The sequence below is a fragment of the Bubalus kerabau genome, chromosome 3, assembly GCF_029407905.1.
Source record: "Bubalus kerabau isolate K-KA32 ecotype Philippines breed swamp buffalo chromosome 3, PCC_UOA_SB_1v2, whole genome shotgun sequence".
Lineage (NCBI taxonomy): Eukaryota > Metazoa > Chordata > Mammalia > Artiodactyla > Bovidae > Bubalus > Bubalus kerabau.
In genome coordinates, this window is record NC_073626.1 from 75,960,659 (window position 1) to 75,986,017 (window position 25,359).

At 37.5% G+C, this 25,359-nt stretch overlaps 1 protein-coding gene across 2 annotated transcripts in view; it reads left to right on the forward strand.

The window, feature by feature from the left end:
* The window catches only part of CIR1 (corepressor interacting with RBPJ, CIR1), a 41,600-nt gene that overhangs the window by 10,572 nt on the left and 5,669 nt on the right, over positions 1-25,359 (forward strand). The window contains exons 3-7 of one of the 2 annotated variants that reach the window (XM_055572187.1): positions 577-650; positions 1,231-1,241; positions 1,329-1,393; positions 2,043-2,091; positions 2,907-3,024. In XM_055572187.1, the coding sequence (XP_055428162.1) occupies positions 577-650; positions 1,231-1,241; positions 1,329-1,393; positions 2,043-2,091; positions 2,907-3,024 (317 nt within the window). The remainder of the gene's footprint in view (positions 1-576; positions 651-1,230; positions 1,242-1,328; positions 1,394-2,042; positions 2,092-2,906; positions 3,025-25,359) is intronic. The other variant, XM_055572188.1, reaches the window with a different exon arrangement.

Consider the following 25,359-nt stretch of genomic DNA (forward strand, 5'->3'; position numbering starts at 1 on the left):
GATTTTTAAGATGCAGTAGATAGTGAGTCCATCATAGTAATAACTTGTAGATTTTCTTTAAACTATTCTCTCTTCATTGGCCTTGCTAAAGAATTTTGTTTATTCTTATTGAGTTTGACTCCTGTAAGCTTTAATTGGATTTGACTTCCTAAAGAAATCCAGAGAGATTTATTTTTCTAAACTGATTCCTCACAATTAAGAAAAAATGTTGGCACTATTTAACTTAATTCCAAATATGTGTTGACATATAGCATTTCAAGACATTTCAAAGTTTAAGAAAAGCATGTGAGGGTAAGCATGGCATTTCCCCCTCATTTCAGTTGGGAGGGCTGGGTTCTTTAAAGTATTGAGAAGGTCTCGGAACTTAAAACCAGTTACTAAAGAGGCAGCACTGTTGGAATTTTCATTCATAAATCTCAGATGTCATTTAGTCAGAGGAGTAGTTTCGGAATTTTATCTCTAATAAAAACATTTTATCCTAATTCCCTTAGAATTTAGGGGAATGGAGGGACAGTTATTCTGTAGTTTTTTTCCTCCTACAAAAAAATTTGAAAACTTATCTCTTGTTTGATTTAGATTGCTCATGGGAGATGAACGTGTAAAGAATGGCCTTAATTTCATGTATGAGGCTCCACCAGGGGCTAAAAAAGGTACTTGCTTCATTTCCTTTAAATCTTTGATGTGTTTGTGACTAAAGATTGAGAACTGTTATGACAGATATTTTTAGAAGTTGCTTTTCATCTTTTAAAATTAATACTATTCTATAAAATAATGTAAAATACTACAATCAATATAGTAGGATAAATACTAACAGTAATTCTCTAGAGTAATAATAATTTCATGATGTGTTCTTCAGGGAGGAAAATAAAATCTCAGCATCACCAGAAATGTATTTATTCTTTTATAATTTGTGTCTTTAGTCCTTCTTGCTGAGTATATTTGTAAATAGAAGGCATAATATTCACTGTCAATGAAAAATATAGAAGTTTAAAGATTAGAAATTAATCTTTTAAGATTAATAAAATACTGCCTCTTATTCGGTACGTTTTTTATCCTACAGTGATTTGAATTTTATCTTGTGAAAGAAGAAAAAAGTCAAAGCAATACATTCTTACAAGTTACAATTAAATACCGTGATACCATAGTGTAGTTTATAATAGCAGACTTTCATGTTGAAGTTTATAACTTGACCTACCTTTTTTCCTCCCATATTTTTGATATGCAATCAAGAAAACAAAGAGGTAAAGTACTGTTTTCTATGTTTCGATTTATTTGCAATAGATTGAAATTTTAATGAAATTCTGAAAGACTTTAATGAATGTTTTTAGAAAGAAGAAACAGAAGGAGAGACCGAATACAAATTTGAATGGCAGAAAGGGGCCCCACGAGAAAAGTAAGAACTGTTTTTTTTTTTAAAGATAAAATATGTATCATTAATTTTATCTGATGTGTGTGTGTGTGTTAGTTGCTTAGTCGTGTCCAACTCTTTGCAACCCCATAGACCACAGCCCACTAGGCCCCTCTGTCCATGGTATTCTCCAGGCAAGAACACTGGAGTGGGTTGCCATTTCCTTCTCCAAAAGGAACTATAGAAAGAAAGAAAGTGAAGTTGCTCAGTCGTGTCCGAATCTTTGCGACCCCATAGACTGTAGCCTATCAGGCTCCTCCATCCATGGAATTTTCCAAGCAAGAGTACTGGAGTGGGGTGCCATGGCCTTCTCCAGTTTTATCTGATATCCCATCCTATGTTGCTTTTTATTCACCAGAGAAAGCAATTAATGTGAAAAGTTATTTTTAATGATTTGTCTTATGTAGCTAATTTGCTTGATCATAGTCTTTAGCTTTATTTTTGTCATTTTTTTAAAATCACAGATTATCAGACTGGATACTTGATAATAAAGGGGTGTTTGGATATACTAAATAGATTTTATGGTTCTGTTTATTTACTAAAGTTGTATGTTTCATAATTTACTTAGAACTGTAAAACTATTTTTAATTATTATTGTTCTTAATATTGTTTGTACATTTTCTCTCCGTAATAGATATGCCAAAGATGACATGAACATCAGAGATCAGCCCTTTGGTATTCAGGCAAGTGAGGCATTTATTCTGTAAGAATAATTTTTTCAAAATAAATACTTCTTTATATTGTTGTCCAAAGGTATTTAAGCTGGAAAGGGTTTCTATGGTTTCTGAAAAGCTCTATGGTTTCTGTTTGTATCAGATAGTAGAAGGACTCGGAGAGAAGACATTAAATGTAGCAAAGATACAAATCCAAATATCAAATCATGATAAAAGATAGGAGTCAAAATTTTATAGTGAGGGCTATAATGAAAATGGTCTCTGCAGTTTTCAAGGAATTTGGAGAATTAGCTCATGGTCAAAAAATAAAACTGTTTGAATACTGCCGTACTTACTCATTTATATATTGTTTGTGGGTGCTTTCCTGCTGTCTTGGCAGAGTTGAGTGGTTGCAACAGAGACCTTTGGCCCATACAGCCTAAAATATTTACTGTCTGGCTGTTTACAGGAAAAGTTTGCTAGCCCTTGGTTTAGGAAATTGAAACCTCAAAGATTAACTTTTTTAGATTAGAGAATTCCAGATTGAGACAGGACATCATTCTTTTTTGGTGTTTTACCATTTCTTTTTGGATTACATTGTTTTATTGCCACCGGTAACACTCAAAAAGAAATAGGATTCAGCTGAACTTTTAGACACAATTTATAGTAAAAGATTTTAGTGTTTGAATTACTTTTACCAAATATATATGTGGAGTCTCTTTCCTTGGAGATCTTTTAAAAACAAGACTAATTTCACTTAAACTCTACAAGGAGTAAGGAGTTGAACAGTAGTTAGGTTCTTAGTATTTTAATAACCAAGATAATTAATGTTTACTATTTCTCAGGTTCGAAATGTGAGATGCATTAAATGTCACAAATGGGGTCATGTCAACACAGATCGAGAATGTCCTTTGTTTGGTCTTTCTGGAATTAATGCAAGTTCAGTTCCCACTGATGGCTCAGGTAGGCACTGGGCATCATTTGTTTGTTTTAGAATTTATATAGAGGACAAACAAAGCTAAAGTAACTTTTTTTTAAGTCTCTCTTGGTATTGGTTTGATTTGGTTTGGTTTTGTTTTCTGGGGTTAGGTCACATTCCCAAAATGGTCAATAGAAAACTCTGATGATATGTTTTGAATATGAAATTCTGTGTATTAGGATTTAATTTTTCTAGCCAAGGGCCCTATGAAATTGATATTAAAAGTAACATATATTAAACATCATTTATCAGGTTGGTAACCTAAAAATAGAAGGAAGATACGGTTGTCTCTCATGTTTACGTCCTCCTGAGTTTTAGGAACAAGCTGAACCAGAAGCCACAATTGCGATTTTTGTTTCAGAGAGAAAATTGAGTTTTAAAAGCTGTTAAATAATGTTAAAATTAATTTTTACTTGAAAGTTATTTACCTTCCTTCCTGTTATTGTCTATTTAAGAAAAATTGGTTGAATTTGGTTTAAATCATTTGAGTTCTTCTTGTAAGAAGATATTAAAACTGAGAAGTTTTAACTTAAATTTCTCAGTGCCTTGTTAGTATGTTGTTCAAACAGCCACACTAATCCAACAATAATTCTTAATGAATCATAATAGCAATAACCTGCTTAATCCTGTAACCTTAAGTCATTTCACTTTTTATGAGTTTCAATTCTTCGTTTTAAAATAAAGGATGATAGTATAACTCAAGAGATTTTCCACATTTTTTAAACAGCTGTAGAACCTTTTAAAAATTTTTTTAAATCCTACATGTAATCCAAAGTAAGCCTTTTGATTAGGGTGAAAGAGAAGAGTGAAAAAGTGGGCTTAAAACTCAGTAGTGAAAAAACTAAGATCAAGGCATCTGGTCTCATCACTTCATGACAAATAGAAGGGGAAAAGGTGAAAGCAGTGAGAGATTTCCTCTTCTTGGGCTCTAAAATCACTGCGGGTGGTCACTGCAGCCATGAAATTGAGACAATTACTTCTTGGCAGGAAAGCTATGACAAACCTAGACAGTGTTTTAAAAAGCAGAAACATCACTTTGCCAACAAAGGTCCATAGAAGTCAAGACTATGGTCTTTCCAGTAGTGTACAGATGTGAGAGCTGGACAGTAAAGAAGGCAGAGTGCTGAAAAATTGATGCCTTCCATCTGTGGTGCTGGAGAAGACTCTTGAGAGTCCCTTGGAAAGCAAGGAGACCAAACCAGTCAATCGTAAATGAAATCAACTCTGAATACTCTTTGGAAGGACTGATGCTGAAGCTCCAATACTTTGGCCACCTGATGAGGACAGTTGACTCATTGGAAAAGATCCTGATGCTGGGAAAGATTGAAGGCAGAAGGAGAAGAGGGCAGCAGAGGATGAGATATGTTGGATGGCGTCACTGATTCAATGGACATGTACTTGGGCAAACTCTGGGAGATGGTGAGGGACAGGAAAGCCTAGTGTGCTACAGTCCATGGGAATCACAGAATCAGATATGACCTGGCAACTAAACAACAACAGTCCCAGATGTAGAAAATATAAAGGCAGAGCTGCTCTACTGAAGCAGATGCTCTAGGCATGAAGCGCCATCCTCTCAGCTAATCTCGGCCTCTGATGCACCTCTTTGGACTCGCTGAGGCTTCCACTGCTACCTCTGAGCTCAAGGTTCACCCTCAGTCAGCAGATGACCTTCAGGCTCTCTTCTATAGCTAGAGATCAGGCTTGCTTCCAGCAGGCCAGATGCAGGCTGTTGGACTCAAGATGCTAGTTCTCGTATTAGGAGTTTAGGAATTTGATCCATTGTCAAGTTTGACACTGTTTCATTAGTGGTGTTATGAGTGTCAGAATGGGTAGAGGAAGTACACACAAAATATTATACGTGAATTTTTTAAAATCCTTATCTCTCTTTAAAACATTTTTAAAAACCACATCTTAAGGACCTCCCTGGGTCCAGTAGTTAAGAATCTGCCTGTCTGTGCAGGGGACATAGGTTCTATCCCTGGTCCATGGGGCAGCTAAGCCGTGTGCCACAGCTACTGAAGCCCATGCACCCTAGAGCCTGCGCTCTGCATCAGGAAGCCCCAGCACTGCCACTGGAGAGTAGCTCCCGCTCCCACAACTGCAGAAAAGAGCCTGAGTGCATCACCAACAACCCAGCACAGTCAGAAAAACACACATTTTAAGTAGAGGGAAAATTGCTCAGTGGTGAGAGAATATGGATATGGCCTCCTTGGTGTGACAGTCTCTGACAAAAGAACCTCCTGCTGATGCCACAGTGCAGGTGCTTTTAAACCCCTCATACTAGCTCCCTCTCCCCTGCCCTCACCCAACTGGGGAAAGAAGGGAGAAAAGTCGCCAAAGAAATCAAGCCCAAAGCAAAGGAAAGTGGAGTAGGATGAAGAACCCATTAGCACAGATATCTCTGAGCTCTACTTTTGGTAGTCACAGGGATCTGTTGCTATGTTTGAAAGGCATGTTTTATTTCCTGGAAGGGGTTTCATCTTGCTCATCTCTCCCTTGGCTCCATCCTTATGGTGCCCTTCCAGCTGAATGACTTGGTGTTGGCTGTGGAGGGGCAGTGTCGTGTCGGTGCTGTCTTTGTTCTTCAGCCTTGTCTTACTCTGACCTGCTTGGGGAGCATGAGTAGGATGGACCCTGGGATACTAGGGGACTAGGATGTAGGCTGTAGACCAGGATAGACCTTTATTTGGTACTTGATTCACCTACTTTCTCTTGAATCTACTTAGAAAGTCTACTAACAACAACCAAAAGAACTTACAGTAAAGATTTAAAAGTGTGACACAGCCAGTGTTAGAGCAAGTATGATAAAAGGAACATTTTAATCCACTATTGATAAAGTGGAGATAAATTAATAAATTTGAAGAGTCATTTGATGTATCGAAAACCTATCAAAAACCTTAAGAACATACATATCATTTTACTGGAAATTCAACATCCAGGAATTTATAGTAAGAAAGTGATAAGGTAGATGCCCAAAGGTTTATAGTAGTGAAAGATTAGAAATAACCCTAAATAAACCTAATCAGTAAAGGGTTGGTAAAATAAACTCACCCATATATTCAGCAATAAAGTGTGGAGTAGTTACTCTGTGTCAGGCATTTTTCTAGGTTCTCGGAATATAGCCCCAAGACAGAAATTCTTTCATTCTATTGGGAATGACAGAAAATAAACTAATAAGGAAGTACTACGCATTTATAAATTCTGTGATGACAATTACATTGGATACTGTGGTAAGAACTAATTGGGGAATAACTAGGTGAGGTGGTCAGGAAGGGCCCCCTCTGAGGAAGTGATATTAGGCTGAGACCTAGAGGACAGGACAGTGCAACCATGTATTTGATGTCTCAGGCAAAAGGAACAACCTTCTGCACAGAAGGAACTATAAATTCAGACTGAAGGTGTGGAGGTACAAAGATGCCTGATTTGGAACCCCTGCTCTCTACTTAGTAGCCATGACTTCAAGCAAGCTGTTAACTCCTCCGTGCCTCAGTTTGTGGTGTCTGTAAAATAGATATTATACTAGTACCTACTTCATAAGGTTGTTATGAGAACTAAATGAGTTAATACATGTGTAGTGCTTAGAATAGTACCTAGCACATAGTAAGCACTTTATTAGTATATTTTTTCAAAATTAATTATGGGACTTCCCTGGTGGTTCAGTGACTCCATGCTTCCACTAAGACTGCTTGCTTCCACTGCAGGGGACATGGGTTTGATCCCTGATCAGAGATCCAACATGATGCACGGCATGGCCAAAAAAAAAATATATTAAAAAATAAATTAATTATGGAGTTAATTGGAATACCAGTGTAGCCAAAATGGAATACCATATAGCCATTAGATAAGATATATGAACTGAGCTGTTGATCTGTGTTGACACATGAGGATGTACCAGGATATATCAAGTAAAAAAAAGAAGAAACAGTATTTCAAATTTCTTAAATCTTGTCTTACTTTTCTAAGAATACCTCAAAGCACTGAACTCTATTAAAGATTATGGGAAAAATAGATCAGTAACTTTCACTATCTATGATACCACATAAGATGAATGTTACTGATCTATTTCTGATGTACTGTCAGAGTTGAAAACCATCAGCTTCAACTGTATGTAAGAACAACTGAAGGTTTGGGAAATATGTCCTTGTTTGTTTAAATTATGTTTTACTAGTAATACACAGTCATGAAATTGTCCCACGGGAATAGTCTTGGATATGTCCCAAGGTTTTGTTGTAAAGCATTGTGTAAGAAAACCTAAATATCTAATAAAAGAAAATTAAGTGAATAATTATGGGATATTGTCACAAGGGAATACTATACTATGCAACCATTAAAAAATGATAGGAAGATTTCTTAATGAATATATATTGTTTATAACATTTGGTCAAATAAAGCATATTATAAAACAAGGTAGCTACACGGATTCCATTCATTTTTCTCTTTACATCTTTAAGTAGACATATAGAGAGATGCTTTTAGAAAAATAAAAATGCCTGGAAGGAGATAGACTAAAATATTGACAATGGTTATACATTTATAATTTTTAAATGAATATTAGAGGAATTAAAACTTATACATAGAAATAAATTATTTAAAATGGTATTGTTCACTTAATACCTTTTAAAGTTTGACCTGAATTTAGCAGTACCACTTAACTAACATTAATAGAAACTCCTAAAGCGTCTCTCAAAAACAAAATAAAAAATACTCTGCTGTATCAAATGGGAAAGCAAATAATGATGTTATATTCTAAATTTGAATGTAATGAAAAATAAACTGGCCAATTTCCTAATCCACTTGCTGATTCAAGCTAAAAAATCTTTTCATTTAAAAAAAAACACCTATTGAATAATGTCTCACCAGTGAATAGAGATTATTTTTGCAATAAGGCAATTTCAGTGGATGTGGTTATCATGGGATAATCACACCCCTGGGGTACAGCCTTGTGCCTGTAATCTCCCAGGAGTGTAATTATTTCATGATAACTGCACCCCCTGGTGTTACATTATTTCTATTATGAAATTCTTAGTTTAGTATATAAAGTAACTTACTTTGATCACTGGAAACTGCAAGGTGCTGTTAGAACATTCCAGCTGTGAGGTTTACAGAGACCAGCTATAAGATTTACTTCTCCTTTACAAAGTTAAATTAGGCAATCAAAATGCTTCTCTTGGCTAAGCTGGTTTAGAATATCTTTTCTACTGATAAGATCATCTTAACTTTGTAAGTTTTTGTACACTCTAGATACATCAAAATTATATATAAAACTTATAAGCTTCAGTGGTGACTGAATATTAGTAAAATATTTTTATAGTACAACATAACTAAATGCCTGGCCCACTGGCCTTTTATTTACACTCTGTAGCCCTTATTCCTATCATTGCCTCTTACCTTCTGTTACTTACTCATATTTTTAATGTAAATTGAAACTAGCATTTTTTTTTTAATACACATTGGTGCTTTTCAACAAAGCAAGTGGGGTTTTTTTTTTTCTGTTTTATTTTTTTGGCTTTAATAGAGTGAATGGTCACATATATCTGTATGTCTCTTACTTAATCTTTTTGTTTGTTTTGTTTCAGTCTTGTTTGTGTTTTTTCTTAATAGACTTTATTTTTTAGAGCAGTTTAGGGGTCACAGCAAAATTGAGAGAAAAGCAGTTTCCATATGCCACCTGCACCCACAGATACATAACCTCTCCCATTATCAGCATCCCCCACCTGCCCCCACAGATACATAACCTCTCCTATTATCAACATCCCCCAGCAGAGTGGGACATTTGTTGTAGCTGATGAACCTACATTGACACATCATCATTATTCAAAGTCCATAGTTTACCATAGGTCTCACTCTTGGTATTGTGCCTTCCATGGGTTTGGACAAATGTATGATGGCATGTATCTACCAGTATCAGTTCAGTTCAGGTCAGTTCAGTTCAGTCGACTGCTCAGTCATGTCCGACTCTTTGTGACCCCATGAATCGCAGCACACCAGGCCTCCCTGTCCATCACCAACTCCTGGAGTTCACTCAGACTCACATCCATCGAGTCAGTGATGCCATCCAGCCATCTCATCCTCTGTCATCCCCTTCTCCTCCTGCCCCTAATCCCTCCCAGCATCAGTCTTTTCCAATGAGTCAACTCTTCACCTGAGGTGGCCAGAGTCCTGGAGTTTCAGCTTTAGCATCATTCCTTCCAAAGAACACCCAGGACTGATCTCCTTTAGAGTGGACTGGTTGGATCTCCTTGCAGTCCAAGGGAATCTCAAGAGTCTTCTCCAACACCACAGTTCAAAAGCATCAATTCTTCGGCGCTCAGCTTTCTTCACAGTCCAACTCTCCCATCCATACATGACTACTGGAAAAACCATAGCCTTGACTAGATGGACCTTTGTTGGCAGAGTAAGGTCTCTGCTTTTCAATATGCTGTCTAGGTCGGTCATAGCTTTTCTTCCAAGGAGTAAGCGTCTACCAGTATAGTCTCATACAAAGTAGTTTCACTGTCCTAAAAAATCGTCTACCAGTATAGTCTCATACAAAGTAGTTTCACTGTCCTAAAAAATCGTCTACCAGTATAGTCTCATACAAAGTAGTTTCAGTGTCCTAAAAAATCATTTGTGCTCTGAGCATTCGTCCCTCCCTCCCCTCTAATCCCTGACAACCACTGATCCTTTTACTCTCTCCATAATTTCACCTTTTTCTGAAGGTCATATTGTTGGAAGCATACTGGATGTAGCCTTTAAGATGGGCTTCTTTCACTTGTGTATGTTAAGGCGCTTCAATTGTGTCCGACTCTTTGCAACACTGAACTGTAGTCCCCCAGGCTTCTCTATCCATGGGATTTTCCTTCCAGCCAAGAATACTGGAGTGGGTTGCCATTTCCTTCTCCAGGGGATCTTCCCAACCCAGAGATCAAACCCAGGTCTCTTATGTCTCCTACATTGGCAAGTGGATTCTTTACAACCAGCACCACCTGGGAAGCCCTTCTTTAACTTAGTAATATGCATTTAAGGTTCCTCCATGTCTTTTCATGGCATATTAGCTCATTTCTTTATAGTGCTGAGTAACAGCCCATTGTCTGGATGTACCACAGTTTATTGATCCATTCACCTGCTGAAGCACATCTTGGTTACTCCCATGTTTTGACAGTTTCAAATAAAGCTGCTCTATTAACATCTACATGCAGGTTTTTATTTGGTTATAGTTTTCAGCTTGCTTAAGTAAATATGAAGGAACATAATTGCTGGATCATGTGGTAAGAATATATTTAGTTTTATAAGAAGCTCCCAAACTGTCTTCCAAAGTAGGGCACCATTTTGCATTCCTACCAACAATGAATGAGAGCTCCCGTTGCACCACATCCTCATCAGCATTTGGCATTGTCAGTGTTAGGAATTTTGGTCATTCTGGTTGGTGTAGAGTGGTACCTTGTTTTATTTTGCACTTCCCTGATGACATATTATTCAGCACATCTTTTTATATGCTTATTTGCCATCTGTATATCTTCTTGGTGAGGTGTCTGTTAAGGCCTTTGGCCCGTTTTTTAAAACTGGGTTATTTTTGTTGAGTTTTAAGAATTCTTTATATAACTGGGGTATCGATCCTTTATCAGATGTGTCTTCTGCAAATATTTTCTCCAGGTTTGTGGCTTGTCTTTTCATTTCTTTGAAAAATGTTTTTTAACAGCTTTATTGAGTTATAATTTACACACCATACAGTTCACCCATTTGAAGTATACAGTTCAATGGCTTTGAATTTGTATATTCAGAGTTGTCCGCCCATTATGATGGTCAATTTTAAAACATTATCATTTCCTCAAAATGAAACCCCACATTCTTCAGTTCTTATCCCCAGTCTTCCCCAGTCTTAGGCAACCATCAGTCTACTTTCTGCTTTTTTTTTTTAATTGCCTATTCTGGAAATTCCATATAAACGGAATCACACAATATGTAGAAAAGAAAAATTTCACACTTTAACACAAAATTGCCTTGCTTCTGCCTACCCTAGTCACATAGCTTCCGGTGTCCTCTCTGCACAGAGTCTTCGGGTGTCATCTTCCTTACGTGTTGATGTGCACCCATACGCACAGAGCACTGTTAACTAGGGAAGCTCATCCATGCCGTCTAGAGTTTTTATTAGGGTTTAATTACATAGTCATGGTTCACTGAATCAATGGCCATGTCGTTGAACTCAATCTCTTATCCCTCTTCCTTCCCCTGGATATCAGGCTGACATATTGCTCAAAGCTCCAACCCTCTAATCACATGGTTGGCCTTTCTCCTGTGGCCGGCCCCATCCTGACTCACCTCCTTGGCATAAGCATTCTAGGGGCTCACCATGACACTCTATCACTCAGGAAATCTCCAATATTTAGAGGCTCCCTTCCACAAACTGGGGACAGAGGCTCCCAAGTTCTTTATTATACAGCAGTTGTATTTTCATTTAGTTCAAAATACTAAGTTTCTCTTGAGATTTCTTCTCTGTGTTATTTATAAGTGTGTTTATTTAATCTCCAAATATTTTGCGATTTTCTGGTGCTCATTCTATATTGGTTTCTAGTTTAATTCCATTTTGGTCTCAGAGCATTCTTTGTATGATTTCCGTTCTTTTATAAATGTTAAGGTATATGTTCTCAAGGCAAGAATACTGAAGTGGTTTGCCATTCCATTCTCCAGTGGACCACAGTCTGTCAGACCTCTCCACCATGACCCATCCGTGTTGGGTAGCCCCACAGGGCATGGCTTAGTTTCATTGAGTTAGACCAGGCTGTGGTCCGTGTGATTAGATTGACTAGTTTTCTGTGATTATGGTTTCAGTGTGCCTGCCCTCTGATGCCCTCTCGCAACACTTACCATCTTACTTGGGTTTCTCTTACCTTGGACATGGGGTATCTCTTCACGGCTGCTCCAGCAAAGCACAGCTGCTGCTCCTTACCTTGAACGAGGGGTATCTCCTCACTGGCCACCCCCACCTAACCTTGAACATGGAGTACCTCCTCTCGGTCCTCCTGCGCCCACGCAGCCACCACTCCTTGGATGTGGGGTTGCTCCTCTCAGCTGCCACCCCTGACCTCAGGGTTCTTGCCTTGAGAACCCCATGAACAGTATGAAAAGGCAAAATGAAGGATACTGAAAGAGGAACTCCCCAGGTCGGTAGGTGCCCAATATGCTACTGGAGATCAGTGGAGAAATAACTCCAGAAAGAATAAAGGGATAGAGCCAAAGCAAAAACAATACCCAGTTGTGGATGTGACTGGTGATAGAAGCAAGGTCCGATGCTGTAAAGAGCAATATTGCATAGGAACCTGGAATGTCAGGTCCATGAATCAAGGCAAATTGGAAGTGGTCAAACAGGAGATGGCAAGAGTGAACGTCGACATTCTAGGAATCAGCCAACTAAAATGGACTGGAATGGGTGAATTTAACTCAGATGACCATTATATCTACTACTGTGGGCAGGAATCCCTTAGAAGAAATGGAGTAGCCATCATGGTCAACAAAAGAGTCTGAAATGCAGTACTTGGATGCAATCTCAAAAACGACAGAATGATCTCTGTTCGTTTCCAAGGCAAACCATTCAGTATCACAGTAATCCAAGTCTATGCCCCAACCAGTAACGCTGAAGAAGCTGAAGTTGAACAGTTCAATGAAGACCTACAAGACCTTTTAGAACTAACACCCAAAAAAGATGTCCTTTTCATTATAGGGAACTGGAATGCAAAGTAGGAAGTCAAGAAACACCTGGAGTAACAGGCAGATTTGGCTTTGGAATACAGAATGAAGCAGGGCAAAGGCTAATAGAGTTTTGCCAAGAGAACGCACTGGTCATAGCAAACACCCTCTTCCAACAACACAAGAGAAGACTGTACACATGGACATCACCAGATGGTCAACACCAAAATCAGATTGATTATATTCTTTGCAGCCAAAGATAGAGAAGCTCTATACAGTCAACAAAAACAAGACCGGGAGCCGACTGTGGCTCAGATCATGAACTCCTTATTGCCAAATTCAGACTTAAACTGAAGACAGTGGGGAAGACCACTAGACCATTCAGGTATGACCTAAATCAAATCCTATATGATTATACAGTGGAAGTGAGAAATAGATTTAAGGGACTAGATCTGATAGAGTGCCTGATGAACTATGGATGGAGGTTCGTGACACTGTACAGGAGACAGGGATCAAGACCATCCCCATGGAAAAGAAATGCAAAAAAGCAAAATGGCTGTCTGGGGAGGCCTTACAAATAGCTGTGAAAAGAAGAGAGGCAAAAAGCAAAGAAGAAAAGGAAAGATACAAGCATCTGAATGCAGAGTTCCAAAGAATAGCAAGAAGAGATAAGAAAGCCTTCCTCAGCGATCAATGCAAAGAAATAGAGGAAAACAACAGAATGGGAAAGACTAGGGATCTCTTCAAGAAAATCAGAGATACCAAAGGAACATTTCATGCAAAGATGGGCTCGATAAAGGACAGAAATGGTATGGACCTAACAGAAGCAGAAGATATTAAGAAGAGATGGCAAGAATACACAGAAGAACTGTACAAAAAGAGCTTCACGACTAAGATAATCACAATGGTGTGATCACTGACCTAGAGCCAGACATCCTGGAATGTGAAATCAAGTGGGCCTTAGAAAGCATCACTATGAACAAAGCTAGTGGAGGTGATGGAATTCCAGTTGAGCTATTTCAAATCCTGAAAGATGATGCTGTGAAAGTGCTGCACTCAATATGCCAGCAAACTTGGAAAACTCAGCAGTAGCCACAGGACTGGAAAAGGTCAGTTTTCATTCCAGTCCCAAAGAAAGGCAATGCCAAAGAATGCTCCAACTACTACACAGTTGCACTCATCTCACACACTAGTAAAGTAATGCTCAAAATTCTCCAAGCCAGGCTTCAGCAGTATATGAACCATGAACTTCCAGATGTTCAAGCTGATTTTAGAAAAGGCAGAAGAACCAGAGATCAAACTGCCAACATCCGCTGGATCATCGAAAAAGCAAGAGAGTTCCAGAAAAAGATCTATTTCTTCTTTATTGACTATGCCAAAGCCTTTGACTGTGTGGATCACAATAAGCTGTGGAAAATTCTGAAAGAGATGGGAATACCAGACCACCTGACCTGCCTCTTGAGAAACCTATATGCAGGTCAGGAAGCAACAGTTAGAACTGGACATGGAACAACAGACTGGTTCCAAATAGGAAAAGGAGTACGTCAAGGCTGTATATTGTCACCCTGCTTATTTAACTTTTATGCAGAGTACATCATGAGAAACGCTGGGCTGGAAGAAGCACAAGCTGGAATCAAGATTGCCGGGAGAAATATCAATAACCTCAGATATGCAGATGACACTACCCTTATGGCAGAAAGTGAAGAGGAACTGAAAAGCCTCTTGATGAAAGTGAAAGTGGAGAGTGAAAAAGTTGGCTTAAAGCTCAACATTCAGAAAATGAAGATCATGGCATCTTGTCCCATCACTTCATGGGAAATAGATGGGGAAACAGTGGCTGACTTTATTTTTCTGGGCTCCAAAATCACTGCAGATAGTGATTGCAGCCATGAAATTAAAAGACACTTACTCCTTGGAAGGAAAGTTATGACCAATCTAGACAGCATATTCAAAAGCAGAGACATTACTTTGCCAACAAAGGTCTATCTAGTCAAGGCTATGGTTTTTCCTGTGGTCATGTATGGATGTGAGAGTTGGACTGTGAAGAAGGCTGAGCACCGAAGAATTGATGTTTTTGAAGTGTGGTGTTGGAGAAGACTCTTGAGAGTCCCTTGGACTGCAAGGAGATCAACCACCATTCTGAAGGAGATCAGCCCTGGGATTCCTTTGGAAGGAATGATGCTGAAGATGAAACTCCAGTCCTTTGGCCACCTCATGCGAAGAGTTGACTCATTGGAAAAGACTCTGATGCTGGGAGGGATTGGGGGCAGGAGGAGAAGGGGACGACAGAGGATGAGATGGCTGGATGGCATCACTGACTCGATGGACTTGAGACTGAGTGAACTCCGGGAGTTGGTGATGGACAGGGAGGCCTGGCATGCTGCAATTCATGGGGTCGCAAAGAGTCAGATACGACTGAGCAACTGAACTGAACTGAACTGAAGGTGTATCTTAAGGTTATGGCTCAGAGTGTAGTATGGTGACTTTTCCATATGAGCTTGAGAAGAATGTATATTCTGCTTTGATTGGATGAAGTGCTCAATAAATAACAACTAGATCCAGTTGATGGGAATGGTGCTGTTCAACTATGTCCTGCTGATTTTTTGCCTGGTAGATCTGTCAGTTTCTGATAGAGGAGTCTGGAAGTTCACTCCAACTATAATAGGGGATTTATCTATTTCTGAAAACATTTATATCAGTTTTGGCCTCACGTATTTTAATACTGTCTTATTAGGTGCACACACATTTGGGATTGTTATGTGTTAGAGAATGTGCCCTATTTTCATTATGTAATTGTCTCTGTTTATCTTTCATAAAGGATTGGTCTGAAAGCATATTCCTTGGTCTGAAATATGCTTTATCTGAAAATAAAGTGATACTCCAGCTTTATTTTATTAGTGTTAGCATGATATATCTTTCTCTGTATCTTTACTTTTAATCTTTTTTTTCCCTCAGTGTCTTTAAACTGGGTTTCTTTTTTTTTTTTAAGACTGAAAATTTTTATTGAAAAGTCACATAATCAAGGCAGTCAAAACTAAAAGTTAAAAGGTAGCATAAACATTACAGAAACAAAAATGAAAACCAATCTCTGTAGTTTTTGTATCTACCTAAGAGTTTTAATTCTGATCTTTTGTTGAGATCAATGTGAGATGTCATGTAAATAATTGTCTAGCAATTAATAAATCAATTTTAATAAAACCAAGAGATCAAAAGATACCTTCGGCAAGTACTAAATCATACTGCTGATGTAATGCTTTATTACTTTATTTATTTATTTATTTAAATCTTAAGTGGAACAATAAGCAATTAAGGATAAAATCCAATTTTAAAAGATGCTTTAAATTCTGTAAAACATTCCACATATGCACTAAATTTGGTCAAGTGGTCTCACAGAAGGACTGATGGATGATGGAGTCAAGAGCCATGACTCCCTCACTGGAAGGGGCCAAGTGCCTGGAGGGGAAACCAACAGGAGGCGTGGATAGGTCTGCAGATGAAGGAAGGCAAGAAAGGGTGGAGGAGTTTTTTCTCACAGCTTCCTTGTGATGTAGGAGTTGAGATTATTGACCAAGAAAGAGGGATTGCAAGGAGGTGGGGGTTAGCGATTTAAGAGCAATACAATCTGATGGAGGGTTGAGAGCCGACTAGGGAAACGCAGCACAGTAAACCGAGGCAGGACTAGACACCACTTTTTAAGACGCCCTAAACTGGGTTTCTTGTAGGCAACATACAGTTGGATGTTTTTTAAATCTATTATGGATACAATTGGATTAAGATCTGCTGCTGCTGCTGCTGCTGCTAAGTCGCGTCAGTCGTGTCCGACTCTGTGCAACCCCATAGACGGCAGCCCACCAGGCTCCCCCGTCCCTGGGATTCTCCAGGCAAGAACACTGGAGTGGGTTGCCATTTCCTTCTCCAATGCATGAAAGTGAAAAGTGAAAGTGAAGCCGCTCAGTCGTGTCCGACTTTTCACAACCCCATGGACTGCAGCCCACCAGGCTCCTCTGTCCATGGGATTTTCCAGGCAAGAGGACTGGAGTGGGTTGCCATTGCCTTCTCCAGACTAAGATCTACCATATTTATAATTGTTTTCTATTTGTTGCCCTTGTTCTTTGTTTTTGTCTTCCACTCTTTGCTTTCTCTGGTTTTAATTGAGTATTTTATGTGATTCCATTTTCTGTCCTCTCGTAGCATATCATTTATGCTTACTTTTTTAGTTGCCATCCTAGAATTTCCAGTATACATTTAGAACTAACCTAAGTCCACTTACAAATAACTCTATACCACTTCACACATAGTACCAGTGTCTTATAACAGAGTAAACCAATTGGGTTTACCAATTCCTTCCTCCTATCTCTTGCAACATTGCTGCATACATTTCATTTATCCATAGTTATTAATATAATGCATCCAATTTATTATTGCAGTTATCATTTTGAATAAGGTGTTATCTGTTAGATCAGTTAAGAAGAATAAAATATTTATCTTATATTTCTTCTTTTGAAGGATAATTTACTGGATACTGGATAATTTCTATACTAGTGGGTTTTTCCTTTCAACCTTTAAATAGTTCAGTCTACTCTCCTTACTTGAATGGTTTCTTAAGAGAAGTCTCATAGGATTCTTATCCTTGTTCCTCTCTTGATTAAGTTTTTTCCCCCCTCTGACATCTTTCATCTTTCTCTGCATCTTTTATTTTCTGCAGTTTGAATATCATATACCTGGGTATGGATTGTTTTGTATTTATACTGCTTGGTGTTCTCTGAACTTCCTGGATTTGTATTTTGGAGTCTATCATTAGTGTTGAAAAATCTCGGCCATTATTATTGCAGATTTTTTTTTTCCATTCTTTTCTCTTACCTCTTTCTGGTATTCCTATTGTACATATGTTACACCTTTTGTAATTGTCCTACAGTTTTTGGATATTCTGACTCCCTCACGTGAGGCCCATGTTTTAAAAAATTTTCTGTTCAGTTTGAGAAGCTTCTGTTGACCTATCTTAAAAGCTTCTTGATTCTTTCCTCAGTTACGCCTAGTCTGCTGATGAGCTCATCAAAGGCATTCTTTATTTCCGTTAGTGTTTTTTCCCCTATCATTTCCATTAGATTATTTCTCAGAGTTTCCATCTCTCTGCTCACATTACCCATCTGTTTTGCATGTTGTCCACTTTTGCTGTTAGAGCCCTTAGCATATGAATCTTGTTATTTTAGATTCCCAATCTGATAATTCCAGAATCTTCATTATAGCTGAGTTTGATTCTGATGCTTGCTTTGTCTCTCCAGTCTATGGTTTTTGCCTCCTAGCAAACTTATAATTTTTGGTTGAATGCCAGACATGCTGTATCAGGTAGACAGAACCAAGGTAAATAGGCCTTTAGAATGAGGTTTTATGTTTGTCTGGCTAGGAGTTAGATTCTACTTACTCTTTGTTGTAGCTGTAAATTTTAAAGGATAAGTTTCCTCTGGTGTCCTTTTGTCTCCTCTTTTATCTTTGGGTTTTCCTACAGATTCTGTTAATAGAAGCTGAGCCTGGCTTCAGTTGTAATCTGATATTTTACAGGAACCCTACTGATGCAGTGGTAAGATATGAGGGAAGGAAGGGGAAACATTCCGTCATATAATTCTGTGACTAAGTTTCACTCTTTTAGTAAGCCTCTGCCCCTGGGCTGTAACCTTCACAAGTGTTTCTCAGCTTTTTTCCCTTCACTTCGTACAGCTTCTTTCTTCCCTCACGTAGGTTATTGTGGTTGTTGCTTGGTCAGTAAGTTGTGTTCAACTCTCCGTGGATGGTAGCCCACTAGGCTTCTCTGTCCATGGGTTTTCCAGGCAAGAATAGTGGAGTGGGTTGCCATTTCCTTCTCCAGGGAATCTTCCCAATCCAAGACTCTAACCCACATCTCCTGCATTGGTAGGTGGATTCTTTACCACTGAGCCATAGCTTCCTTTGAGGTTAAGCACTTGTTCAAGGCAACAAAATGCTCTGGGCATATGTCAAAATAGTTACTTCTCCCTTCCCACTGTTAGAAGGGAAGTACAAGGGGATTGTTCTTTGCTGTTGACAGTGAGAACTTGATGGGGTTTCTGGAAGTAAAACTCACAAAAGTGTCAAGGCCCCTTTAAGGTTGGGCCCCAGGGATTTTCCTCTCTTAAGCTAGTCCTTACCCAGTCTCCGGCAGTACTTGGTTATCGTCTAGGTATATCTACCAGTTGCTGGCTGTTGGTTTCTGATCCAGATAAATTGAGTCTCTGTATTGCTTTTAAGTCTGAGTTGCCATATATTTAAAGTTACTTTGTCATTTTTTTAAACTTAGCTGTAATTTAAGAGTATTTGGAACTAACTATATGATACCATGGTAAGTTTCACATTTCTAATAAAAGTAAATTTCAAAATGGTGTCACTGGATATTCTTGACATATACAAAATTTCTTTCTCTGTATTAATGCCTAAATAAGAGCTCCCGCCATGCCTCTAACAGCCAAAATGATGTTTGATACTTAATGTTTCAAGTGTCTCTATCCATTCTTGTTTATGCCAAAGCTTTTAGTGTGTTTAAACAATATGAAAATTAATAAGTAGCTTAAATTGAGGTATTATTTTATACTTGTTGCAAACATTTGTTTGCATGTCAGTACTCTTTTCCTTGCCTTATTTCCCCTAAGATTTGATTGAGTTTTTCTTGAAGAAAGTTACACTAAGCTGTAGCACTGATAGCAGTTTTCTGCAACAGAGCTCCCACACGCTGCTCCTCCATCTTGCCATCAGTCTTTCATGTGGGAGGAAGTTTTGTTGCTTGAGAACATGTTTGGGAAATTTAACAAAATAATTGTCTGATCATAAGCTTGTACTAGAAAGATACCTAGGAGCATGCTGGAGTGATTTTCTTTAAAAAGATGATAAACTCCGTTGACCATCTGGCCTATCCCACTGTATCTGTTACTGAGTTCTTCTGTGTAATGCTTTGAAGAAGTTGAATCCTCCCAGCATAGCCACTGAGACAGCATTACATCTGATGGCAGAACTTTTTCTTAAATCCTTCAACAAAATTCTACTGCAGAAAAATTATTACCAGAATCTCTTTAAAGCTAAGTTCCTCAAGAAGGCAGATACTGAAACTAATAAATAAAGGATTGACCTCAAAATAAAGAAGGAAGGTTAGACACCATTTCTTCTCTTCTTTAATATGTAGTTGTGTGGTTTTTTTGTTATTGAGTTGTATGAGCTCTTTGTATATTTTGAAAATTAAGCCCTTGTTGGTCATTATTCAGCCATAAAAAAGAATAAAATAATGCTCTTTGCAGCTAATGGATGGACATAGAGATTATACTAAGGGAAGTAAGCAGACAGGGAGACAAATATTATATGATATCATTTGTATGTGAAATCTAAAAAAATAGTATGAACTTATTTACAAAACAGAAATAGACTCACAGACATAGGAAACAAAACTATATGATTACCAAAGGGTAACCAGTAAAACTTGTCAGTTCCTAATATTTAAAAGGTCAGATTGATGTGCTTGACCAATGAGTAATTTTGAACTGTCCATAAGCACTGGTATAATTCAGTGATTAAATTTGTTGTTAGAGCGGCTGTGCCTTAAAATTCCATTGATATTAACAAATTAATTGCAATCCTGTTCTGTCAGTAAATGGTTTGGCCCTGTGTTAAAAGGCGTGTGTGAGGCTAGTGGAGGCTACACCTCCCATAATCTCAAAGGGGTGGTAATGATTCTCAGATCGCAGTCATAACTCTCTTACATGACTCTTCCTGTTAATATCATTCCATCTACTCAAGGTCTGCCAACGTCAAGTAAAGGAAATTAGTGATTATCCGGGAAAAGGAGAATGAATGATATGTAGTCTACCTGGTCTGGGTAGTCTCTCTACCTAGAAATAATTCTACCCAAACATGAATCTTAATCACATTCCACTTATTTAAAATGCCTATGTTTTACCTTTTCCTAAACCTTATATTAAGAGTTTGAAAGTCAAACTCACTTTCTAATTCTTTCCTAGAAAGTATTGCTTTTCTGAAATAGGTCCAGTATCTCATTTATCGTTGTATTCCCAAGGCTTTGCACAATGTACATGCTTAGTAAATAATAGTTTAGTTAGTGACTGATCGTTAGGCTTTAACTATACTAAACATTATCTTATTTATTATCTTATTGTCTGAATGTATAACACAAATTTACAATTTATATATTTCCTATTATTTTATATGAACTAATTTTCCCAAAAAGATTGAAAGCAAAAACCAAGTTCTCTATTCTTTATTTCTCAAGTACCTAGTGAGATAAAATAATAAGCCCTTAGTAATACTTAATATTGATTTGTAAAATCACTTTCTATGTAAAATTACAATTCCTTATGCAGGGGTCTCTCCATAGTTTGAGAGAGACCTAGTTTAGAAATGTAGTGAAAGTCTATAGTAACTTAGTCATTCAGTAATTACTGTTGAATGTTGTTGTTCGTGGTTGTTAGTCACTAAGTCATGTCCGACTATTTGCAACCCCATGGGCTGTAGCCCGCCAGGCTCCTCTGTCCATGGGATTTCACAGGCAAGAATACTGGAGTGGGTTGCTGTTTTCTTCTCCAGGGGATTTTCCCTACCCAGGGATCAAACTGGTGTCTCCTGTATTGGCAGGCAGTTTCTTTACTGCTGAGCCACCAGAAAAGCTCCACTGTTTACTGACTTGATATATTTTTAAGTAAAATTCACTGGTCTTAAATTTAGTTTGAATTTGACAAATGTATGCATCCATGTAATGAATTTCTCCAACAAGATTTAGAGCATAGAGCGTTGCCGTCACCTAGTAAATACCCTTCAGTCCCCTTTCCAGTCGGCCTCTTCCACCTACAACTACCACTCTAATTTCTAATCCCATGTTACTTTTACCTGTTCATGATCTTCATATACATGGAATCATCCAGTATGTGTTCTGTGTCTGGCTTCTTTGACTCAACATAATGTTTTTGAAGTTCATGGATGCATTTCTTTTCAAGAGTGTTCATACTCTTATAACTTCTTTAAAACTTAGTGCTGACCTCTAATACTTCATATTCATCACAACACAAATAATTTTTCTTTGTTCTCTAGGACTGTGAATTCACTTTATTATCTTTATCACTTTATTATAATATTTAGTGATAGATGTATCATCACTGAAATATCTGCATGTAAATTAAGTTGAAAATGTAAAGATATAATCAAATGAAACTCAAATATCTTTAACATTATTGATTCTGTAAGGCAAAGTTGTTTTTAATACAGTGTTTTTCACTAGCATACAGTAAGAGCAGTTTCACCTTTCCTTGCTTTTGTGTATTTTCCAGACACACAGACAAAAATGAAATGTTTAATTTTTCCTTTGTATTGTATGTCTTAATAGAGATCAGATTAGCTTTCTTCAGTATGAACTTGGATAAGGGCAGTAAAAAACCCTATTGTTTCCAACCTCCACTAAGATGAACTGGCAATGTGTCAGGAAAATTCCCAGTATGGAGCAGTTTTATTACAATTCAGTACAATTGGTTCTTGCATAACCTTTAGAAAATCATACATAAAACATTCTCATCTATATAAATAAAAATCACCCACACACTTTATTAATAGCTTTGTTCACTTTTTCCCTGGGATGTGTGCTGCACGCTCCTACTGTGCCCCCCTTTTCAGTCTTTTTTTAAGATAACTTTCTATAAGCTTTCTTTAAAGCAAAAAGGTTAGATAATATTAGGAATCAAATACAAGTATAATATAATTTCGATAATTCTCCCTCTTGATCACGTACATAACTAGTGTTTCTAAGTGTCCTTTTTACATTTAGTGACAGGGAGTGTGGGTTTTTCACAATATATAGTCAATTTAACTTCAAGAAAGAAAGAAGAAATAAATGTCGTACTTTACATGGAAATAAGAATCATAATTTATTTGTGATGTGTTTGGGGGTTTATTTTCAAACATATACATTTTTAAGGTTTATGTCACTGTTAGTATGACCACAGTAAATAACATGGTGAAACCAAGAACATACCAAGTTGAAGTCTCAGCCTTTTTTCCTTAGTCTAGTTCATTAGCAAAAATGTGTTTGTTTTCAGGTGTCATCTTCCTGAATCCAAACTTTAGAAAACCTTCCATTATTACCCTAAAGTATGTGTTATAAAATACCCAGATACTTTAATAATAAGCCTTTAGATCTAACTGCTAATTTACAGGAAATACAAGGGTCAAAAGAACATATTAAATGACATCACTGCCCAGAATGGGGGAAATTCTGCAGGAAAAATGACCCAGTTTCTTGAACAAATGAATAGCAATAAAGGGGGCATATGGAGGAAAAATGGCTACTTTTTTTAGATTAAAAGAGATTTAAGATGGGTCATTTATACCTCAAAAAGAGAGAAGGAGAGGGAGAAAATACTCTATCAAAAAAGAAACAAAAATACCTGTGGCGGATTCAATTTGATGTTTGACAAAACCAATACAATATTGTAAAGTTTAAAAATAAAATTAAAAAGAAAAATACTTGGAGGTAGTAAATAGAACAAGAATGGTAAAATATTGATAATTGTTGAAGCTGTGTGATGAGTATATAGAGCTCTTTACATTATTCTAAGTTTGAGATTTTTTCATTATATAAAGTCAAAATACACACACAGAACAAGAAGGAAAAAAATTGATCACCCTTGTCATTGCAAACAAAATTATATTCACTCTAGGAATAGCATTTTAGTCCCAGCAAACAGTTGGTGTTGTTCACTGCACCAGTAAACAGTAGCATCCTATAAATTAAATTAGTGTATTTGGGGGAAGGAGGGCAAAGTATTTCTAATATAGCTATTCTTAACCTAGAACTCGGTGTCCTCTCTTCTCCTACTGGATGCCGTAAAATAGTAGAAGGTAATGCTTTGTTTGAGAGGAGTGATGAATTTTGAAAGGCAGATACCTCTGTCTTAGGAAAAGCAGATGGACCTAGGTTAACAGTGAAACACAGGAAGTGTCTGCCTTTAGCATTAGTCTTCCTCCTGTGCAGTGTGTGGCATTCACCTGGACTGCTGTCCTCTGTGAAGTCAGCGACAGGGCCTTTCTCACAGCCAGTGGTTTTGATTCCTATATTATTCTCTGATAAAATACCTATTTTACTACAGAAGATTTTTTACCTTCTGTTGCTTTTGCTTAGTTCTATAAAAATGAATGCTCTTAATGAACAAATTAAACCCTTCACAAACATGATTTTAATACAATATAGTTTGCCTTCAGAGAATTTTTTTCTGTGACATTGACTTCATGGTATTTTTCTAGTAGAATAAAGTCTGGGTCTAATCAGGACATAGAACTGCAAACTATAGTCACAATCAGTATTTTGATATTTACCCACATATCATAGCAAAGCAAGTTTGCAAAATCAATGAATGCTGAAAACAGTTTGTTCCGTGAACCCGCTTTTGTAATTTGGAACACTGGTTTTCAGGCTATGGAGGCTTAACCCAGCCTGGCTGAAGTGATCTAGAAAGGATCCCTCACAAATCTACGTTTTAAAACAAATGCCCTTTTTTCTTGGAGAAGGAAATGACAACCCGCTCCAGTATTCTTGCCTAGAGAATCCTATGGACAGAGGAGCCTGGTGGGCTGCTGTCTATGGGGTCACAGAGTCGGACACAACTGAAGCGACTTAGCATGCACGCATGCATTGGAGAAGGAAATGGCAACCCACTCCAGAATTCTTGCCTGGAGAATCCCAGGGACAGAGGAGTCTGGTGGGCTGCCGTCTATGGGGTCGCACAGAGTCAGACACGACTGAAGCGACTTAGCAGCAGCAGCAGAAGCCCTTTTTTCTGAGTTCTCTAGAATCATTCTGCCATGGCAAATTTAAGAGCAAACCAAACATTCCTCAAGCCCAGCTACATGTGTAATTTAAATTATTAAGGTATCCAAAAAAAGTAATCATTTTGCATTTGAACATATTTGCAAAATCTTTTAAACATATCTGTATAATCTATTATATTAAATTTTGAGCTCTCAGCTGGAGTCATGGCTGTCAGTTTAACTCTACCTAGCCACTATCACAGTAACATGAAAGTATAAAGATATCTTGCTAAATATATCTTAGTTAAACTTGATTGTCACATCTTTTAAACCTAGAACTTGTGATGATAGAAGGAGGAAGTTTAAGTACCAAGTGAAGTGAATAAGTCTGGATTTTGAAAAATGTTACTATCAAGAGCATTTTTTGTAAAAAAAAAAAAAAAAAAAAAAATATATATATATATATATATATAAAAAATAATCCTAAATGGTTATAGCTACTGACAAAAAAATAGTTATTTATTGAGTACTGTTTGTTAGATTCTTCACTGATCACTGTATTTAGAGTCTTACAGTGTGGAAGTATGCGCTGAGCATCTGTACTATAAAATCTCAGTTAAGATTTTGGAGAAATATAAGTGATAGAAGAGTACTGTTTGTTTCATAGTCTGTATAATCTCTGTCAGCCTGGGGAAAAAGAGATCATTTTCTTGAAGTGGTTGGAAGTACTGTAATGAAAAAATTTTAAGCATGTTTTCTAATACATTTTATTAAAATTACCCATCTTTTGATGAAAACTGATGAAATCAGTATCCTCTCATCATAATGGCCAAAGCTCTTTAGCTCTTCAC